The 20,814-nt window shown below is 36.0% G+C and overlaps 1 protein-coding gene across 5 annotated transcripts in view; it reads left to right on the top strand.

The window, feature by feature from the left end:
• LOC5574917 (ras-related and estrogen-regulated growth inhibitor-like protein) overlaps positions 1-20,814 on the top strand; it is a 272,312-nt gene that overhangs the window by 240,974 nt on the left and 10,524 nt on the right. For all 5 annotated transcript variants that reach the window (XM_021837329.1, XM_021837327.1, XM_001661672.2 and 2 more), the window contains 3 exons: positions 9,059-9,115; positions 9,177-9,253; positions 9,325-9,506. In XM_021837329.1, coding sequence (XP_021693021.1) covers positions 9,059-9,115; positions 9,177-9,253; positions 9,325-9,506 — 316 coding nt within the window. The remainder of the gene's footprint in view (positions 1-9,058; positions 9,116-9,176; positions 9,254-9,324; positions 9,507-20,814) is intronic.

Below are 20,814 nucleotides of genomic sequence, written 5' to 3'. Positions count from 1 at the left end.
AAGTGTGTATAGTAGAAAACGTAGCCAGTCGAATCCATCCCGCTTGTAATGTTTAGCTTTCGGTAGTTGTGAAAATCATGTTCAAGGGAAAAAACCTTCCAGCGAGCGTGGAGCTCTATGAATACTTTTTCAAGGTCGAGTTCTATCTGTTTCCAATAAAACAGTGCAAATATTGCTGGGCTTCGGACATCGCAAGAAAAAATGCTGGAGAACGACGAAATGCAGAGAATGTGGAGAAAATCACCCAGGTGGAAACTGCAAAAAGAAGGATTGCATTAACTGCGAAAGCTTGCACAATCCAACGAACAGACAACGTCCCTAGAACATCAATCTAACAATGCAGCAAGAAATGACGTATAGTGAGGTCCGCGTGAAATGGAACAGGCAAGACCAGTACGCATTGCTATCGAACGAAGAGGATTTCCTGGACATCACCACGACTCTGCGCAAGCGGAACCCGACCGGCACCCAATACAAAATGATCAGGAGAACAACAAACAAACCTGATTGTCAACGTTTGCCATCACTTTGTATGAAAAATATCGTAAAAAATATAAGTAACATATTGAATATTTCAAAAAGCTCTATCTTAAAAATCAGCAAATTTCTGCAACAAATTTGAACGATTTTTGTAAGATCTAAGCTCGATAAAAGTGTTGAAGTTTAAGCTTTCAGATAGTGTGTAACTTAGGGGAAATATTATATTCCTAAAATTTGAATTTTGCATCTTATTTTTGAATATCATTTTTAATTTTTTGACTTCAGTCAATTTAACGTCATAAAAGTCAAAGAAATTTAAATTTTCTTTCAATTTCAATCAAGGATCATAGTAATATAACACAAGAGGTATATTTAAAACTGATAAAAAACATAAAGATCTCAAAATAGTTTTTGGTAGTTTTGGACATTCCTTCATATGGAGCTCGACCATTATGATGGACTAATTTGACGTTTGAGCGGAACAAAATTCACTCGTTGCTATGGCCACATAAACAACCCAGCACCGCTCAAACGTCAACCAGTGAACTCATGCATTGGAATATAAGCCCGGAACAATGGAAGGCATCAGCAAACCAGCTTCTAGACACCGAGTACGCTAACTTCAACCAGGTTTTCACAGACGCTTCCAAGAACTCGCACGGAACAGAAATAGTGGCAGTAGATGGGACAAACAACACATTCAGCGCCGAGAAGATTACCAGTAACTCGAGTATCACCGAGTTAACGCAGAACTCAAAGCGATTGCAGAGCTGCTCAAAATCGTAACACAGAAGGAATACCTTCGAGCAACAGACTCCGAAAGCGTTGGCGAATGCTGAAATAAGAATAAAAATAGAACGAACTACACGAGTAGAAATGTGGGACTCTAAGAAAAAAGAAAGAGTCATGATTTCTGGAGGAAGGTGCGTTTTCATGTTATGAAAATACACCATGACCAAAAACATTTTACCGTAACGCCTGCTATACATTACGTTTTTAATTTTGTCAATTGAAATCCTCAAACCATGCGGCATGTATGATACGAAAACGGAAGGAAATCATGAAGCAGGACCTGATATCATGAACACAGTTCATGAAAACATAAATATTTTTCATGTATTTAGATGCCATTTATAATTTCGATTTTGGTTCTAAAAAGTGGCAAGCTGAGTCATGAAATCATGAAGCATTTATCTCATGAAAACAAACATTATATGTCAATTAAGATCCCGGTTTATATTTGCCATTGGTAAACAAATGAAAATCGTTACGGCTTTTGTGCCGTTAGTTTCGTAATAAACCGTGAAAACTTTCCACAGCTGTCAACCTAACGAAGGCCACATCTTTAGCAGGAACGCGAAGATGCGTTGGTTAGGTATGTACGCAAAATATTGTTTCGAGCATCAATTGAATTGGCAAATGGTCGCTGGGCTCGCAAAATGCTGGTGGACATGCATGACTGATGGAACACTTCTTAAAGTTTCTGCGGATGTAGGTCAAGGGCTAACATGTGATATGCCGCTTGTTTCGGAATTCTGCCACCAGATGGTGCTAGTGAGCATGCAATATTTTAATCACGAATATATCTCAGGATCCCTATTTTTTAGAAAGATGGTGTTTTCGGCAAAGTTGTTCAGTACTTCAAGGGCTACCATGTGATGATCTTCTTGATTCGGAATTCTTTCACCAGATAACGCTAGTGAGCATGATATTTTTCGAACACAGATATCTCAGGATCCTGGTTACCTATGAAGTTGACGTCTTCGACAAAAGTGTTGAATAGGTCAAAGTCTAGCATGTAAAAGGCCACCCAACTTGAAATTCTACCACCAGATGTGAGCATGCTGTATTTTGATCGCGGCTATCTCAGGAAACAATATTTTAACAAGATGGTGTATTCGGTAGAGGTGTTTAGTAGATTAAGGACTAAACATGTGATATGCCGTTTGATTCGGAATTCTGCCACAAAACGATGCTAGTGATCAAGCAATTTTCGAATGCAGATATTTTTGTATGTATGCCAGTGATCAGTAGGTATGTTCTAGGTGTTGTTCTTCTGCGTTTTCCGGTTGCCTGTGATGACGTAGTTTATTCATCATGTCTCAAGTCGGTGGCGAAGATTTTTTGGATAGTGGTTGATTTGCAGTTGATTGTCAATGATGTTGCGTTTTTCTTCTTCTGTTAGGCCTGTTGATAATCGGTTGACGTGATGAATGAAGTTTTTAGCCATATTCAACTTCATTTTCATTAGATGGTATGATAGGAAGTCAAGAAACCTGCCACTCGCTATCGGTTTGGAATATCATTCGGTTGTTACAGTTTGGTTTTGTTGCCTTACTAGTGTCATATCTAGGTAGGGTAATCTGTTGTTCATTTCCATTTCGTGGGTGAATTGGATGTGAAGGTCGTAGCTGTTGAAAACGTCCAAAATATGCTGTAACTTGTCAATGGGGATTGCGGTGACGAAATCGTCTACATATTTTCGGATGAATGGTAGACTGAAATCCAGTTTCTCAATGACGGTATCCAGCAAACTTTCCATCACCAAATCTGCGACTATCGGGGACAACGGATTGCCGAAGCAGTGCCAAACTTCTGCTTATAATATTGACCATCCTATACAAAGTAACTAGAATTAATTCAAAACTCCAAGATCTCAATGAACAGACTTTGATTAATGTCCGTGTGTTGCTTGATGTTGTCCCACCGGATATGAGTCTAGGACTGAAATTCTCCCTACCGTTAACACAACAACAGCAAATACCATACTATCACCTTCTGGGCGACGTGGAATCAATCCTCAGAACAAATCCGGACACAACCGTTCAAGATCGAAACCGATGTGCCATCGCGAACTCCATTCTCAACTATATCCACCAAACCAACCATCCGCAAGCAAAGTCCGATCCGTTGGAAAAGTTTTTCAGCACAGCTGAAAAAGTTTCAAAGAAGTTCCTCCGAGAAAATCCTGATATCCTCGTCATTCCATCAGACAAAGGAAACAAAACCGGCATACATACCGAACCTATCGAGTAAAATCGACAGGCTGCTGAAAAAGGGCTACAAAAACAACAAATTAGCAAACTACAACATAAAAACAGTCAAACAAATTTTCACCAACATAAAGGACCCAATTCCACCTGAACAACAAACAACAATATTTACAAAATACCATACAAAGATTGTTCAGCCTGTTACGTAGGAATGACAACCAACAAGTTGAACACACGAATGAGCGGCCACAGAACACATTACAACACCCTGGACCGATTAAAAACAGCAAACATCAACACCACCGACCCACAGATCATCCTCCTCAGTCAGAAAACAGCATTACTTGAACACAGCATCCAGAACAACCGGGTGCACGACGTTAGACATAAATACGATAGGCATAATGGATGATTGGCATAATGGACATTAGGCATAATGGACGATAGGCATAATTTTCAAAATAAAAATTGAAATCCTTTATGCGAGCTGATTTTTTTAATTATTGTGATAGGTTTCAAAGATCAAGAATGAGTCCTTTTAAATGCGGTTGCCTTACGGTTGTCCCATAGTTGTGAATCCTTTGAGTTAAATTTCTAGTACAAAATTTGATTGAATGATTAGCATGATAATGCTGTAAAGAGCCTTCATTAGCTTTGTGATAACTTTTGCGACCATAGAGCAAAACCATGCCGAAGGTATCTTAGTTCGTTTCCTAGTCGATCCTGAATATTTTCGACTTTCCACTTCTTTATTCATGAAGTATAATCGTGTTAGTGTATCTTGCGCAAATAAGAATGAAAAACACCAAGCTAAGAATTTGTTTTGGGTGTAATGCCAAGAATAAGAACGACGCTGTACACGACCTGCTGCTCATATTTTGAGTTTGATGGTACACACATAACTGGCAAATATTTCATCTGAGATTATCCTTTCTTTAAATTGAAGGCTGTTCTTTATAGTTATACTGTCAACAAAATTATTGGAGTTTCTGCTGCTAATGTTTTAACCAGAAAATATTTCTTCTTTTATAAATAAGCTATTACTCCGATACACACTCATTCAAAAATTAATTATTATTATTGTCTTTATTTACGAGACTCCCTCTGGTGGGTTCTTGTCGACAGTCAAAAATTAATGTCATTATTGCTTTAATATTCCCATCATACATTTCCCCTTCTTTGAGTCATAGGTTATTCTTTATACTTATACGATTAATTTAATGATTGAAGGAAAAGGCTGGAAAATCACCTTCTTCCAATAATATGCTGTTCTATAGATTCTTGCTGTTCTCATAGCTATTGGTATTGTAGATGTAAATATTTCCATAAAAATTTTTCGTTTCGACTTGCTCTTGAATGGTTATGTGAAATAAAATGGGGAATATTAATTTGAATCTGAATGCACGCCATGCTAAATACTGCACTATGGTAAAAAGTGTTGGGAAAAATCCTGAAATTCACTCTATAGTAGCCAAGCAAAGCAAATCACAGTTAGTGAAGTCATTGAAATACACGTCCATTGCTGCTGTAGGCAAAATGCATTGAAAATAGCAAAACATCCGTTGCTAAGGGCAACCCCAAAATTACTGTAGATAAATGTTATATTTCCCGCTGAATTTCCCGCATTTAATGACATTAATGATATAGAAAATTCATGCACCCAACATAGTCTACTTGATGAGATTCACGTTTTTGAACGACTGAACTGGGTCACGTGGCTCCTGTATCTTAAATAAAAACTTAATCGAATTTTACTTTTCGAGTATTTTCAAATTGCTTTCAAAATTGATTCTTCGAAACTTGTTTGCAAAAGAGGCAAAAGAACTGTTCTCACTACATTAAATTAATAAAACTCGAAGTGGGAATGTAACGCCAAGAAGATGGTTGTGACATTACCACAAATGTAACAAATACTCTTGATTGCTGTCGTCAAGTAACTCATTTGCATTATTAGTGCTTTAGAATGAACGCAATTATATAAGAGAAAAATAACAAAAATAGTACATAAACTCTAAAACATTTAAACAACTTTAGAAAAAAAAATGCATCTTGATTGCACATCGTAAATCTTCTTCTTCTTCTTCTTTCTGGCGTTACGTCCCTACTGGGACGGAGCCTGCTTCTCAGCATAGTGTTCTTATGAGCACTTCCACAGTTATTAACTGAGAGCAAACTATGCCAATGACCATTTTTGCATGCGTATATCGTGTGGCAGGTACGAAGATACTCTATGCCCTGGGAAGTCGAGAAAATTTCCAACCCGAAAAGATCCTCGACTGGTGAGATTCGAACCCACGACCCTCAGCTTGGCCATGCTGAATAGCTGCGCGTTTACCGCTACGGCTATCTGGGCCCCATCGTAAATATAAATAAATAATGTCAAAAATGGATTGAGCTGCTTTTTATAATGGTAATAATGACCATAACCTTCTTCCATATCTTACGATAATGGGTTCATCATCAAATTTCATAACACCGAACATACTCATTTATGATCAACCAATCAACCGACCTCCTCATAATGAATCGTATGAATTTTGAACTATTTTTTTTTTATGAGCTGTTACATCTTAAGGACACACACCCACCCCTATTAGTGGACTGAAATTTGTAAATGGTCCCGAACAATTTTCGATATAAGACGAGTTTCAAATGGCACACACGAAAGTTATTTTATGCCAAACGTCCATTATGCCTAACGTACTTTATGCCTAACATCCATTATGCCAAATGTCTTTATGTCTATCGTCCATTATGCCTAACATCCTTATGCTTAACGTCTTTATGCCTAACGTCTTTATGCCTAATGGGGTATACTCAGAACAACCACCGTTTAGACCTAGAAAAAGTAAAAAAAATAGATAAACATAACAAACAGTACAAACTACCTCTCCTAGAAATGTGCCATATAGGAATGGTACACAAATTATGTCACGCTAAATTTCGACTTTTTCGACCACCTCACCCCCACACCCCCCCCCCCTTTGTCACGTTTTTTGTATGAGTCCTTCGAAAATTTTGTAAGGCTTGTCACGCTTGGCTCGACCCACTCCCCTCCCCTTGGAGCGAAAGGTAATTTGTGCATGACCCCATAGTAAACAGTGAGCACAGTATCAACAGAAGAACAGATACAGATAGATTAAGTGCAATATATGCAGGCATTCTACATGCAATCAATAATAGACAAAATATACCACCTACACAATCACAAAATGTTCACAAAGAATGATATGCACAGAGTAAGTTGAAAAGGTGAAGTGTTAACAATCAATTTTGAAGTTAATTTTGAAACATCAGTCATAGTGAGACGCCATTAGAAATTTTAGACGGTCACAAGTCGGACAAGATTACCAAACTCTGTTAATTTATTTCTTCGAATTTTTCAGCTGTTGAGATTACTGTGAAATTCACGGATTCCTGTAAAATAGTTAAGGTGTGTAGCTTGAAAAACATAGCATGGACCAGGATATATCCAGGAAAGAACAAAAGAAGCCAAACTCTTCGAGTTAGCTAAGGAACCTATGAACGGACCATGATGCATAGGAATTCAAATGATGATCTTCTTCTTCTTGGCATTAACGTCCTCACTGGGACAGAGGCCTGCTTTTCAGCTTAGTGTTCTTATGAGCACTTCCACAGTTATTTACTGAGAGCTTTCTTTGCCAGAAAAGATCCTGGAACGAAGGGGAATCGAACTCTGACACCTTCAGCATGGCTTTCCCTTGTAGCAGCGGACTTTGACCACTCGGCTAAAGAAGGACCTCAACTTGTAAAAAGCTTCCATTGGGCGATTTGTTCTTGTGTTGACAACGGAGTAGCAGGCAATGCTTAGTCCAATGATTTCCAACCTGCTCATAAGAACACTAAGCTGAGAAGTAAGCCCAGTGTCCTAGTGTGGACGTCATGCCAAGAAGAAGGAAGAAGCTTTTACGTGTGCTCCTTAATCCAATGAGTCATTTGTACGTCTATTGAAAAAACATTCCTCTTAAAAATAGTTATATAAATTGTAATTTCTCTGATTATTTCTATTACACGAAAACCATAATTTTCGACCAACAAGAATTTCGCACCAAGTTTTAGATTATTTTAGTCCAAAATCTTGTGAATGGGTCAAAAACTAGAAATAACCCAAAAGTTGATGCCTTTATCCTACGTTGTAAGGAGATATGCCATTTCAAATGTAATTCGTGTACAAACTTCTTTAAATGGGAGCAATTAATCATACTTACATAAGTATATTTTACATTCAAAATTAAGAACAGACTGTGATCGTTTTTAATATTTAGTAACAAAAAACATTATTCAATTGCATTGAACACTCACGACGTACGATCAAAGTTCTGAAATCTCCACCAACAATCAATCCATAGGCATAACCAAATCGAAACACTTGGCCCGAAACAACCACCGGCGACGACGACGAACGGTAATGTGTGGCATTTCGGTTTTCAAAATCAAGGTTCCAATTATTTTAATCGTGGGCAGAGTGCGCGCTCGTGCAACAAAAAGGTGTGCATGCAAAGCAGAAAGCGACTCGTGTAGCGCACCACCGCTCTGGCTCTAGTTGATGGACAGGGAAAGCCGCACGCTTTGTAAAAACTGTAAAACGAGTTGAATAAAAGTGAATGTGCAAACACCATGCTGGAACGGCCGATGCATGGGTTCTCAAATCGTATGGGACCCTCTATGTTCAATTGGTTGAAAAAAATTGTAAACAAAGTTTTTTAATTGGACCCTGTCGCTAAGCCCTTTTGGAAATTATCTAAAATTTTGGAAAAAAAAACTCAGAAGGCAATTCCGACATTGAAAGAGGAAAACAAATTATTACTAACTAATGGCAAAAAAGCTCAAAAACATGCTATGCATTTAATTTAGGACCCATTAGTTCAATTGAAAATCAAGCTTCTCAGGATTTCGAAAACATATTCAATCAATAGAACATTCTCGAAAATTCCAACTTTGGTTGGTACACCATCCCTGAAATCAATACATAATTTAGAAACCGTCCAAAACATTGCATCAAATTATAAATTTGAGTCCACCGAAACACTTTGGGAACCTCTGAATTACAACAAGTGATGCGTATGCGCATCGTTTAAGGGAGGTGGTCTTTCTTCTCCAGAAACGTAGCTGAATCTGTTCGGTGACCGTCAAGGGTGCTGTAAAAGGCCGACGCACTTGTCACTCGAGTCTACATACTTGCCGTCGTCATCGTCCGCCGTATCGTGATTGAAATGCATGTGATTGTGATTATTAGTGACGCGTGCTGCATTATTTAAATAAATGCAGCATTTCCATCGAATCGAATTCAATTTGTTTGACATGACAAATTGACGACGACCGGGACCGTCCACGACGGTCGATAACTGCCATTGAGAGAGGTTGGAAAGGTCGGTTGACACAGTTTTCAACTTTTGGTCATCTAACGTGACGGACAAAAGCGTGACAGTTTCGCGCCCCGGACTGGGTCACTTTTTGCTTTCGATCTTACGTAAAAAAGGTCCGAGGGTTTTTGTTTGGGCCTGACCATATGTGTGTAAATAGCGATTGTGACTAATCGGGTTTCCTTTTTGCTTTCATTCCAGCCGTCACCGTGCGATATCTGACGAAACGATACATTGGAGAATATAGTTCTTCGAGAGGTTCGTCGCTTGCTTAGAACAGTTGAAATCTTTCGTTTCTTACATATGCGTATCGTTTCAGATTTCGTTTACCGACACAGCGTCATCTACGATAGTGTCACAACTGAAGTGGAAATTCTGGACACCTCCAAATGCGACGTAAGCCCGAATCAATCGAATATGCAATCATAATGTTCTAACTTCTTTATTTCTGCATTAATCTCCCACAGAAACGGGGCTGCCTTTATGAGCATCTTCGCTGGGGCGATGCGTTTGTCGTGGTGTATTCCATCTGTGATAAGGCTAGCTTTGAGGAGGCCGCCGACTACCTGCAGCAGCTAACCAAGCTTAAACTTCCGTCCTACTACACGATCCTGCTGCTGGGGAACAAGAGTGACCTCGACCATGCAAGGTAAGCACTCTCGCCAGAATTTTAAAAACTGTATCAATTATTAGCCCTGTTACCCTATTTTTGCTGATTTAAATATAGATACCCACATCCAACGTTAAGTATTGGCAGACAATTAATCGTTCCATAAAAAAATATAAAATTTCCATAAAAAATGCTAAATTTGCCAGTAAAGAAACAAGGGTAAAATCAACAGAAAAGGTAAAAATTTACATAAAAAAATAAAGAAGTGCATAGAAAAAACAAAATTTTCCATAAATAAAAAACTTTTGAGCAATAAATAGATTCAAAAGTTCAGTAGAATCGACAATAATCTCACTAAAAAATATCGTATTTTACATTACACAAAAACCTCAAAATGTCCCTATTTTCTTCACAAAAAGCAAGAAATAATTATAAATTTTCCACTAAAAAAGCCAAAATTTGCAATAAATAAATAATAATTCGCCCACAATAAATCAAAAATTTCCATTCAAAAAACCAAAAAGAGCAATAGCAGTAAATGCAAAGTTGCAATAAACAAACCAAACTGAGCAATTCAAAATGACAATCGATACATGAAAATGTTGTAGAAAATTCCAATATTTCAGTAAAACTTTCCATAAAAATAACGTAATTTTCCAATAATGAGTAATAATGTGTGTAATGGATTTCATAAATTTTCAGTCAAACTGAAGCATTGTTTTCACAATTGGAGCTAATTAGTCGTCGTATGTAGATGTAGTAGTTGCATTTTAGAGTTCGATAATTAATAACGTAAGAAGGGAGGGGAAAGCGGGAAGATTGGCCGGGTTTGAAAAAATATTTGTTGCCATATAGAAAAAAATAATGTTTCATACAAAAAATCATACAGGCGAGGTTTCGAAAAATCACAAAAAAATGTTCGTTAGGCGCTACAATTTTAATTATTTCGGCAAAGTTGAAATGAAACATGGAACATGGGATATCTAATCTTCCAATATTAGGAACACTTATGTCACTACTTGGGTTATGTCCAACTACATTGTTGGTAGAAGCTTATGCTCTCATGCCCCACCAGCCAGGGAACTGGTGTTTACAAACTAAGCATCATTTGTGGCAACACTTTATGCGGCATGATGGAACTTTGCCGAGCGCGCTAAGTGTTGTTAGACCACTGACGTAGTTGCATAAAGTGGGTGATGAGGTACAAAAGTAGCGTTACAGTATGCTTAACCATATTTGTAGTACTGAGACAACCCATTAGATCTAAAAATGAACCTATTAGAAGAGAATTTAAAAAGCGTTATGTTCGTATGCAAATAAAAAAAAATATTTAGGAAAAAAACTCATCAATCGAAGTAAGGACTGTTCATTTTATAAAGTGGACACCTTGTTTATGCTATATCTTTTTTATTTATTGATGAAATCGTAAACGGTTTTCTGTGTATCGTTCAACTATTATTCTACAATGTTATGAAAGTACAGAAACTTACAAAATGCTTTCGGTTGAAGACCTAAATAGTTTTTGCAAAAACTTCTAAGAAAAACTGTTCGTCAAGTTTAAGCATTATTTTCGCATGAATAAAATCCTAAATTTAATGAACAAATTGTATGTTGGTATCCTTTACTATTCAACTTAAGGTAGAGCTTTTAAAAACATCAATAATATTCCATCAGTTCCTGACGCTGAGTCACTTTACTGATCTATTCCTTATGATCAAATTTGCTGATACACCATCTTTTTACTATCAGCAGAAAAGTAAAGTAATAAGCGTGTTCAAAACTAGTTTAGATTACTAAAGAAACTATATATGTATAAAAAAAGCAAAATCTTGAGTTTTAACCGCATTCTTGGGTACCAAATTTACTCTTTATGGTCGTTTTATTGAAAAATCCCATACTTTTAAAATTATATACGCATGTTTATCGATCTAGAGCAAACTGTAAGCGTTTTTCTCAAAATATGTTGATAGGTAGTCTCAGAATAACACATTCTGAAAATAATACATGCAAAATAAATTTGATTTAATTCAAGCAGTGTTCCCAATCTTGATGATTGTCATTGTGCTTTGAGTGGTCTTCTGAAAATAAATTATTTGTTTTTCTATTGTGCTTAAAATATGACGTGGGGACTAAATCAGCAACTCTATGAAGGCGTAAGTTATTTTTATTTTAAATACTATATTATTACTTCCGTCTGGACGTACTTTAAACCTTAAAATTCCCCTTATCCCATGTTCCATGTTTCATTTCAACTTTGCCGAAATAGTTAAAATTGTAGCGCCTAACGAACATTTTTTTGTGATTTTTCGAAACCTCGCCTGTATGATTTTTTGTATGAAACATTATTTTTTTCTATATGGCAACAAATATTTTTTCAAACCCGGCCAAACTCCCCGCTTTCCCCTTCCCAGAGTTCTTACGTTATTAATTATCGAACTCTAAAATGCAATTACTACATCTACATACGACGACTAATTAGCTCCAATTGTGAAAACAATGCTTCAGTTTGACTGAAAATTTATAAAATCCATTACACACATTATTACTCATTATTGGAAAATTACGTTATTTATATGGAAAGTTTTACTGAAGTATTGGAATTTTCTACAACATTTTCATGTATTGATTGTCATTTTGAATTGCTCAGTTGGGTTTGTTTATTGCAACTTTGCATTTACTGCTATTGCTCTTTTTGATTTTTTGAATGGAAATTTTTGATTTATTGTGGGCGAATTATTATTTATTTATTGCAAATTTTGGCTTTTTTAGTGGAAAATTTATAATTATTTCTTGCTTTTTGTGAAGAAAATAGGGACTTTTTGACATTTTTAAATGTAAAATTCGATATTTTTTAGTGAGATTATTGTCGATTCTACTGCACTTTTGAATCTATTTATTGCTCAAAAGTTTTTTATTTATGGAAAATTTTGTTTTTTCTATGCACTTCTTTATTTTTTTATGTAAATTTTTAATTTTTCTGTTGATTTTACCCTTGTTTCTTTACTGGCAAATTTAGCATTTTTTATGGAAATTTTATATTTTTTTTATGGGACGTTGATATTTAAGCCGTTAAGTATTTCTCAAATATTTAGAGACTTTTAATATTTGATTTTGAGGTTGTTACGACTAGAAAGACGATGTGATTAATACGTAACAAAAATAATATTTTTGCGTGTCTCAGCAATCAAATCGTCTGCCTCTTCAGAGTTGTTGAATCTGAAGCTGCTCTTCGAAATGTTTCAGCACATCACAATGTTAACCCGTATAGGCCTGAGTGAAAGCAAAAATACTGAATCCCTCGCCGCTCAGCGAATTCTTAACGGATTCAAATGATATTTTGTCAGTTCACTAACCCACATATCTAGTTTCTAGAAGTAGCCAGAAGAACTCGGAAATATTCATGTGGCCGGAGTTATTCCGATGGGTTACTGGGTCAAGTCGGGTAAAAATGGGCTATTTTTGGGACATGCCAAGTCACCCTTATTTATTTGCAATGGCAATCATTTTAATTTGCATAAATCATTAAGATCTGATATTCAACTTTATAAATTAAGAGTTTTGCATCGTTTAAAATATACCGGATGTGGCCATTCGGACGTAATGCCCAGAAGAACCGGCTTAAGATTTGTTGAATACTAAACTGTTTCAATTCTCGAAAAGTAGAAATCAAACATAATTGTGCACTAAAATGCATTCCCATAAGCTTGGCACAGATGTTCAGATACAAATTGGTCACTTTATCGTAAGTTTGAGGCGTCCCGGGACCCGAAAATGGTCATTTGTAGGATTAGTAAAATACAAAACTCATGGTCATCCAATTCAATCGTTTCTCAAAAGGTTTACACTGATGCAATTTTCTTGAAATTCCGTAATGTAGTGGCCACATTATAGCCGATTCTGGAAATTATCTTTGACTTGAAAATTGCCTACTTCCAGGGGCACAAACGCACAGTACCCTTCTCACCCGACCTGACCCAGTGATCCTCCGGAATAACTCCGGCCACATGAATATTTCCCCGTTCTTCTGTCCACTTCTAGAAACTAGATATGTATGCCAGTACACTGACAAAAAATCATTGGAATCCATTAAGAATTCGCTAAGCGGTGAGGGTTTTTAGACTTTTTGCTTTCACTCAGGCCTATACGGGTTAAAGTTTCGTAAGGGTCGTCCAGTGCTCGTTTTTGAACGTCATTTCCTTTTTCCTTGATGGGTTAGAAAGCACAGTTTTTGGCCATAGCTCCAATAGTAGCCACAGTGGATTATACTCCCACGGTGCTCCCCTGACCGTTGTTATCAGAAAAAAAAATCTCCATCCAATCTGTGCTCACCAGTCGTTTTCTATAGCTTAGCTTCATGTCTGAGCAGAATTTTTTAAAAATCGTAGGGCCCGTTTTGAAGTTAAGCCCTTTTGATTGGATAAGTTCACTAATTCAAAGGAAATCTGAGTTATTTGAACGGGTTTTTATTGGCCGTGATTAGCAGAGAAATTTAACATCACAATTTGGTTCAAAGTTGGTTTGCTTAGTTATTTGTAACCTCTTGGTGGAGATTTTAATGAAAAGATAGACAAAATTTGGAGTTACGCCCTTTTGAGATGAAACCATTGAAAAGTCTAATTTTAAAAAGATTAGTTTGGCTTTGTCAAGCATGTTCAAATGTTTGCATTGACACATTACACTTGCATGTCACTAAAGTTTTCCAAAACTGATTAATTGTTCAAAGGCTCAAGCGCTGTAAGGAATTACGGAGCAATTTTGTGTAATTATTATCATTCATGAAATATTGTTATAGTCCAACTAGCTACCCCATCGGCTATTCCGGCTAACATTGTACTGCCCCAGAACTTCAATTGTTGAGTAATGCACTATTGACCAAACTGAAGAACTCTAGACCAATGTCAACACTTTTATGATAATTTGTAGCATACATTACTACATTTGGATTCTTCACAAATCTACAATTTTACATTTGTACACGTAAGAGTCCTGAATTAATACAAAAGTGAATGAATTATATAAATCTATCATCCCACTCTCAAGCTATTTCGTGAAGAGAAAACCTCAGTATTTTAAATACGCTTAAGAAAAGCAAGAATGTCAGTGGTGCGGAAGGTGCGTCATTATTAGGTTTCTTTGACTTAATAATCATAACATTTCAGACCATAAGGTGAAGATGAATCGAAGCCTAACTTCAAGCTGGTGGTGACCAATCGATTAGGTTTGCAGCTCCAACAGATGTTTGGTACTCCAGATCCGTGCTCTTGAAAATTTCAACTTTGGCTTCGATTCATCTTCACCTTAATGTAACATGTCTTCCTTTACAATCAAAACTCTCTTGAAAAGATTCTATAGCTTAAGCTCGAAACTCATTTCCCCGAATCACGCTGAATGCTATCGTCCCAAATATACAATAACCTTGAATGACATTGTTCCGTAATAATGGATTCGTTTCCAGAAAATCATAAATTGTTCTGTGGTCCTGTAGATTACCTGCTGATATAATAATCCTACACAAACTGAAGATTCCTATGTAAGCTTGTTTTTCGATCGCAAACTGTACTTGTGAAGTAAAAACTCACCAGCTCCTATGATTCTTCTAAAAATCATATTTTTGGAGCTAAACAAAGTTTTTTAAACTGACAAAGACAAACATTCAAAATTAGGCCCTGTATGGTAGATGTATTAATATTCGCCATGCTTTAGTTTTCGCCCCCTTCATACAAATTTGGACTTTTTTGTATGAAGGGGCGAAAATTAGTGCAAATTTCTTGGGTGGCGAAAATTAGATCTTTACCCTAGATGGTACGATTTTAAATTCCAATAAACAAAATAATAACGGATGTTCTAAATTTTGCCATGTTTTCTTCCATTTTGTATCGCTGCTTTCTACGCCGTTAATTTTATGTTATTCCATACACTGGAAGGGTAACTGGGGGTAAGACGCGCCCTCTAAGGAAGGAAGCGTTTTTAGCTATGAAGAACATTATTATAAGCTCTTTTTAAATCATTATCCCATAGACAAACATGTTTTTTATCAAATAGTAGAAACAGCTATCCATTTTCATTTTTCTGGAGTTAATGAATCAATTTTTATAAAATGTTTGCTTAACTGCATTTTTATTTTTTGCGGGGTAAAACGAGCCACCTGTAGGGACGTTCCGATACTTCCGATATATCGGAATATCGATATTTTGGTATCGATATTTTCTATTCAATATATCGATATTTCCTTCCGATATATCGAAAGGAAAATAATTGTAAGTTTTTCTGCATATATAATTTACTTTTTGTATTTGAAAACAACAGTTACCTTTCGAATTGTACTATAATGTATCTTATCAGAAAATACGTAGGGTAACTGGGGGTAAAACGCGCCCCCTAAGGAAGGAAGCGTTTTTAGCTATGAAGAACATTATTATAAGCCTTTTTTTATTCATTATCTCATAGACAAACATGTTTTCTATCAAATAGTAGAAACAGCCATCCATTTTCTTTTTTCTGGAGTTTATAAATCAATTTTTATAAAATGCTTGCTTATCTGCATTTTTATTTTTTGCGGGGTAAAACGCGCCACCTGATCTCGGCGTTAGTCATTCAAGCGCATGCATGCGCAGTCATACTCGCAAATAGGGGAACTGGGGGTAATATGCCCATAGGGGGCGAGACGCGCCACCCTCGATTTGGACGAACGATGTGTTTTAGAATGCTTTTTTTCAGCCTAGATCATAGAAAATGGATAAAAATGCTTCTCTTAATACATTTTTATGTGTTTTTCTCAAGAAAATCGCTAAAAACGTATAAAAACGTTTTTCGCTGTTTTCGTTGCAATTTTGTGCGATTTTCAAGTTCATTTTTTAGGTCGATTAATAATAAAATTTTTGAAACTATCGTCGAAAGCCAACTTGTGCACTTTTATAGTTTGTATTACATGCAAAAAATATGTTAAATTTGTCCTAAAAAAGCTTATCCAAGGACCTAAACTTTAATCAACTCTGGGGGCAAAACGCCCACCCCTATTTCATAACATCAAAACAGCCGTTTGAATTCAAATTCTACCAAATGTAATGCCATTTTGAAGTTACTCACAAATTGGAACCTTACAAATGTACATTTTTCGCATCAGCATGTATACTATTATTGAGCAATAACATCTGAACAAACGCCCGGATGTATGCAACCTATAAACAAGCATGATTGTGTGCGTACGTTTACAGTACGGCTAACGCCGGACTGAAGCGGGGCATTTTACCCCGCAAAACAATACATATGCAGTTAGGCAAGCATTTTTTAAAAATTAATTCATAAACCCCAGAAAAGCTAAAATGGATAGCTGTTTCTACGGTTTGAAAGAAAACATGTTTGTTTATCCGACCATAATTAAAAAAGAGCATAAAATAATGTTTTTCACATCAAAAATCGCTGTTTTCCTTAACGTGGGCATACTACCCCCAGTCCCCCTACGTTGCATACACAAGGGCGTTTGATCAGATGTTATTGTTCGATTATAGTATACATGCTGATTCGAAAAATGTGCATTTGTAAGGTTCAAATCGGCACGTAACTACAGCTTTGCATTACGTTTGCTGGAATTTGAATTCAAACGGCTGTTTTGGTGTTATGAAATAGGAGTGGCCGTTTTGCCCCACGAGTTGATTAAAGTTTAGGTCCTTTAATACGCTTTTTAAGGATAAATTCAACACTTTTTTCGCATGAAATACAAACTATGGGAGTGCACAAGTCGATTCTCGGTGAAAGTTTCAGAAGCTATGTTGTTTATCGGTCTGAAAAATGGCCTAGAAAATAACACAAAATTACAACGAAAACAGCGAAAAACGTTTTTTCGAGTTTTCAACGTTTTTTGCTAGGAAAACACTTAAAAATATATAAAGAGACGCATTTTAATACATTTTCCATTATTTCGGATAAAACACAGCGTCCCAAAGCACGTCGTTTGTTCAAAACAAGTGTGGCGCGTTTTACCCAAAGGCGCATTTTACACTCAGTTCCCCTATGACCATAACGGTCAAAAAACCAATAAATTTGAGTCTTCAATTGTTTTAGTTTAATCTCATCAAACTAATTGACAGGTCACTAAGCGATACAGGGATTTTGCTCCATTCAAATATATCATACGAAATTCTGATATATCGATATTTTGAATCAATATATCGGTGGTATCGATACTTTGATTCGATAATCGTATCGAATCAAATATCGATACTTCGCAATATCGGAACGTCCCTAGCCACCTGATCTCGGCGTTAGTCGCTCGCGCGCACGCAAGCGCAATCATGCTTGCAAATACGTTGCATACATAAGGGCGTTTGATCAGATGTTATTGTTCGATTATAGTATAAATGCTGATTCGAAAAACGTGCATTTGTAAGGTTCAAATTGGCACGTAACTACAGCTTGGCATTACGTTTGCTGGAATTTGAATTCAAACGGCTGTTTTGGTGTTATGAAATATGTGTGGCCGTTTTTCCCCACGAGTTGATTAAAGTTTAAGTCCTTCAATACGCTTTTTAAGGATAAATTCAACACTGTTTTCGCATGGAATATAAACTATGGGAGTGCACAAGTCGATTCTCGATGATAGTTTCAAAAGTTTAGTTGTTTATCGACCTGAAAAATGACCTAGAAAATAACACAAAATTACAACGAAAACAGCAAATATCGTTTTTTCGAGTTTTTCACGTTTTTTGCCAGGAAAACACTTAAAAATATATATACGTTAGCATTTTAATACATTTACTATTATCTCGGGTGAAAAACAGCGTCCCAAAGCACGTCGTTCATTCCAAACAAGGGTGGCGCGTTTTATCCCAATGGCGCATTTTACACCCAGTTCCCCTACCCATAACCGAAAATTCGATTCGTAAAGTATTCCTTGAAGTATACATCGCTTCATATACAACAGGTAGCAATTAGTTCCATGTAAAACAATTTGAATCGTGAGTACATGGGTTTACCAAACTAGCCAGATTATTGTTTGACAAGACTTCGTAATGCCTTAAAGCACTTGAGCCTATGAAAAATCAGTTGATTGTGAAATACTTTAGCGGCAATGCGTCATTGATAACATGTAGGGGAACTGGGGGTAATATGCCCATAGGGGGCAAAACGCGCCACCCTCGATTTGGACGAACGGTGTGGTTAAGAATACTTTTTTTCACCCTAGGTTATAGCAAATGGATAAAAATGCTTCTATTGATAATTTTTTATGTGTTTTTCTCAAGAAAATCGATAAAAACGTTTTTCGCTGTTGTCGTTGCAATTTTGTGCGATTTTGAAGGTCATATTTTAGGTCGATAAATAACCAAATTTTTGAAACTATCGCCGAGAGCCAACTTGTGCACTGTCATAGTTTGTATTGCATGCAAAAAATATGTTAAATTTGTCCTAAAAAAGCTTATCGAAGGACCTAAACTTTAATCAACTCTGGGGGCAAAACGCCCACCCCTATTTCATAACACCAAAACAGACGATGGAATTCAAATTCTAACAAATGTAATGCCATATTGAAGTTACGCGCAATTTGAAACCTTACAAATGTACATTTTTCGCATCAGCATGTATACTACTATTGAACAATAACATCTGAACAAACGCCCGGATGTATGCAACCTATAAACAAGCATGATTGTGTGCGTACGTTTACAGCATGGCTAACCGGCGTTGAACTGAAGCGGGGCGTTTTACCCCGCAAAACAATACATATGCAGTTAAGCAAGCATTTTTTAAAAATTAGTTTTTAAACCCCAGAAAAGCTAAAATGGATAGTTGTTTCTACTATTTGAAAGAAAGCATGTTTGTTTATCCGACCATAATTTGAAAAGAGCACAAAATAATGTTTTTCACATCTAAAATCGCTGTTTTCCTTAACGTGGGCAAATTACCCCCAGTCCCCCTACATGCTCAACGGTATTCGAATGCCTAAACAGCTAAAAATATGTTGTAAATTTAAGTTTATTTTCATGCACATATTTGGAGCATCGAAATAAACCTAAATTTCAACGATCAATCCATTATTTTTCAATCGATTTCACTATAAATTTACACGATCATGCAATATTCATCCATTTTTAGTTGAGAATTGAATGTATATTCATTTAAATTTACATGATGATGTAACAACACACGAATTAGATTTATTTTTACAGTAGACTACAGTTTACATCACATTGAAAATTAAATATTTTTTTCTGTGTAATAAATCTATTTAAAATTAGAATTTCAAATCCCGAGTAACACACATGTTATAATTAGGGCATATAAACTGATATATAGCTAGATTTAATCATATAATAGTTATTTTACCTCATTAAACCTCACTACAATTTTCTTATGCATATGCCCAAACTCACATTGGCGTTGAAGTATCCTATCATTCGTATTTAAACAAATCAAATAGGTTTTTTTTTTGTATATGTAAGATAATTGTAGTTTGTATTAACGCTCAACACCATTACAGTAACGCTCTCTGTCGCTAAAGCTTGTGGATCGTTATTTTCAGCAACAAACAAACGTTTATTTATTTTTACATGGCAACGCGGATTCGAATATCACGGGTAGCGCGTTTTACGTTTTTTCTACATTTCCCTAAAAAAAAAATCATTATCGATAGTTTCGAATCAGTTCTTGTTATTTATTATATAAAATTGTCAAAAACATGCTGTTTTGCTCATTATTTTGTTGTTTTGTAAGTACCGTAAAACGGGGTAACTTTGATAGTTTTTTTTCGAAGAAAACTTGAATATTTATGCATGCTGTTGCAAATAATTTTAATTCATATTTTTAAAACAAGTACTGGTATCCTAACTATCGATTCCAGTTGATAGATTTCCAATAGATTTATTCTTAATGGATATATAATTTTTCATATAATCGAAAGTCGGTTTTCTGTTTTGGGGTACCGTAAAACGGGGTAACTTTGATAATGCGGGTAACTTTGATAGTGCGAGATCCACAACATATTAAACGAAATAACGAAGTTTCTGTTAATCATTTAAGCAAAACGAATGCAAATGTAAAGAGTATTAGTATGCCACTTCATGTCAAAGGTATTTTCATTGGAATCAAGTGCATTTGAGGCTTTTTATACGAATATTAAAAATTGACACAATTTTAGCGTTTTCGAAACGCTTACAAACAATCTGTTCTACGATCACTATTTCATGTAGTTTTAAATAGTTGGCCACTTATCTTTGACAGCCTAGTTATCATAGAACTTGAATACGGTCTCAAATCTCTTAGCGAATAGCATTTTCACAAACTGGGACCATTTTTGTAATCTAAGTCAGAAATTTCCATATAACGTTAAACGCCTAGAGGTATGCAATGCCCT

This window comes from Aedes aegypti, chromosome 1 (genome assembly GCF_002204515.2).
Source record: "Aedes aegypti strain LVP_AGWG chromosome 1, AaegL5.0 Primary Assembly, whole genome shotgun sequence".
NCBI classification, from domain to species: domain Eukaryota; kingdom Metazoa; phylum Arthropoda; class Insecta; order Diptera; family Culicidae; genus Aedes; species Aedes aegypti.
The sequence above is the reverse complement of the archived record's forward strand: the minus strand, read 5'-3'. Positions and strand labels throughout refer to the sequence as shown.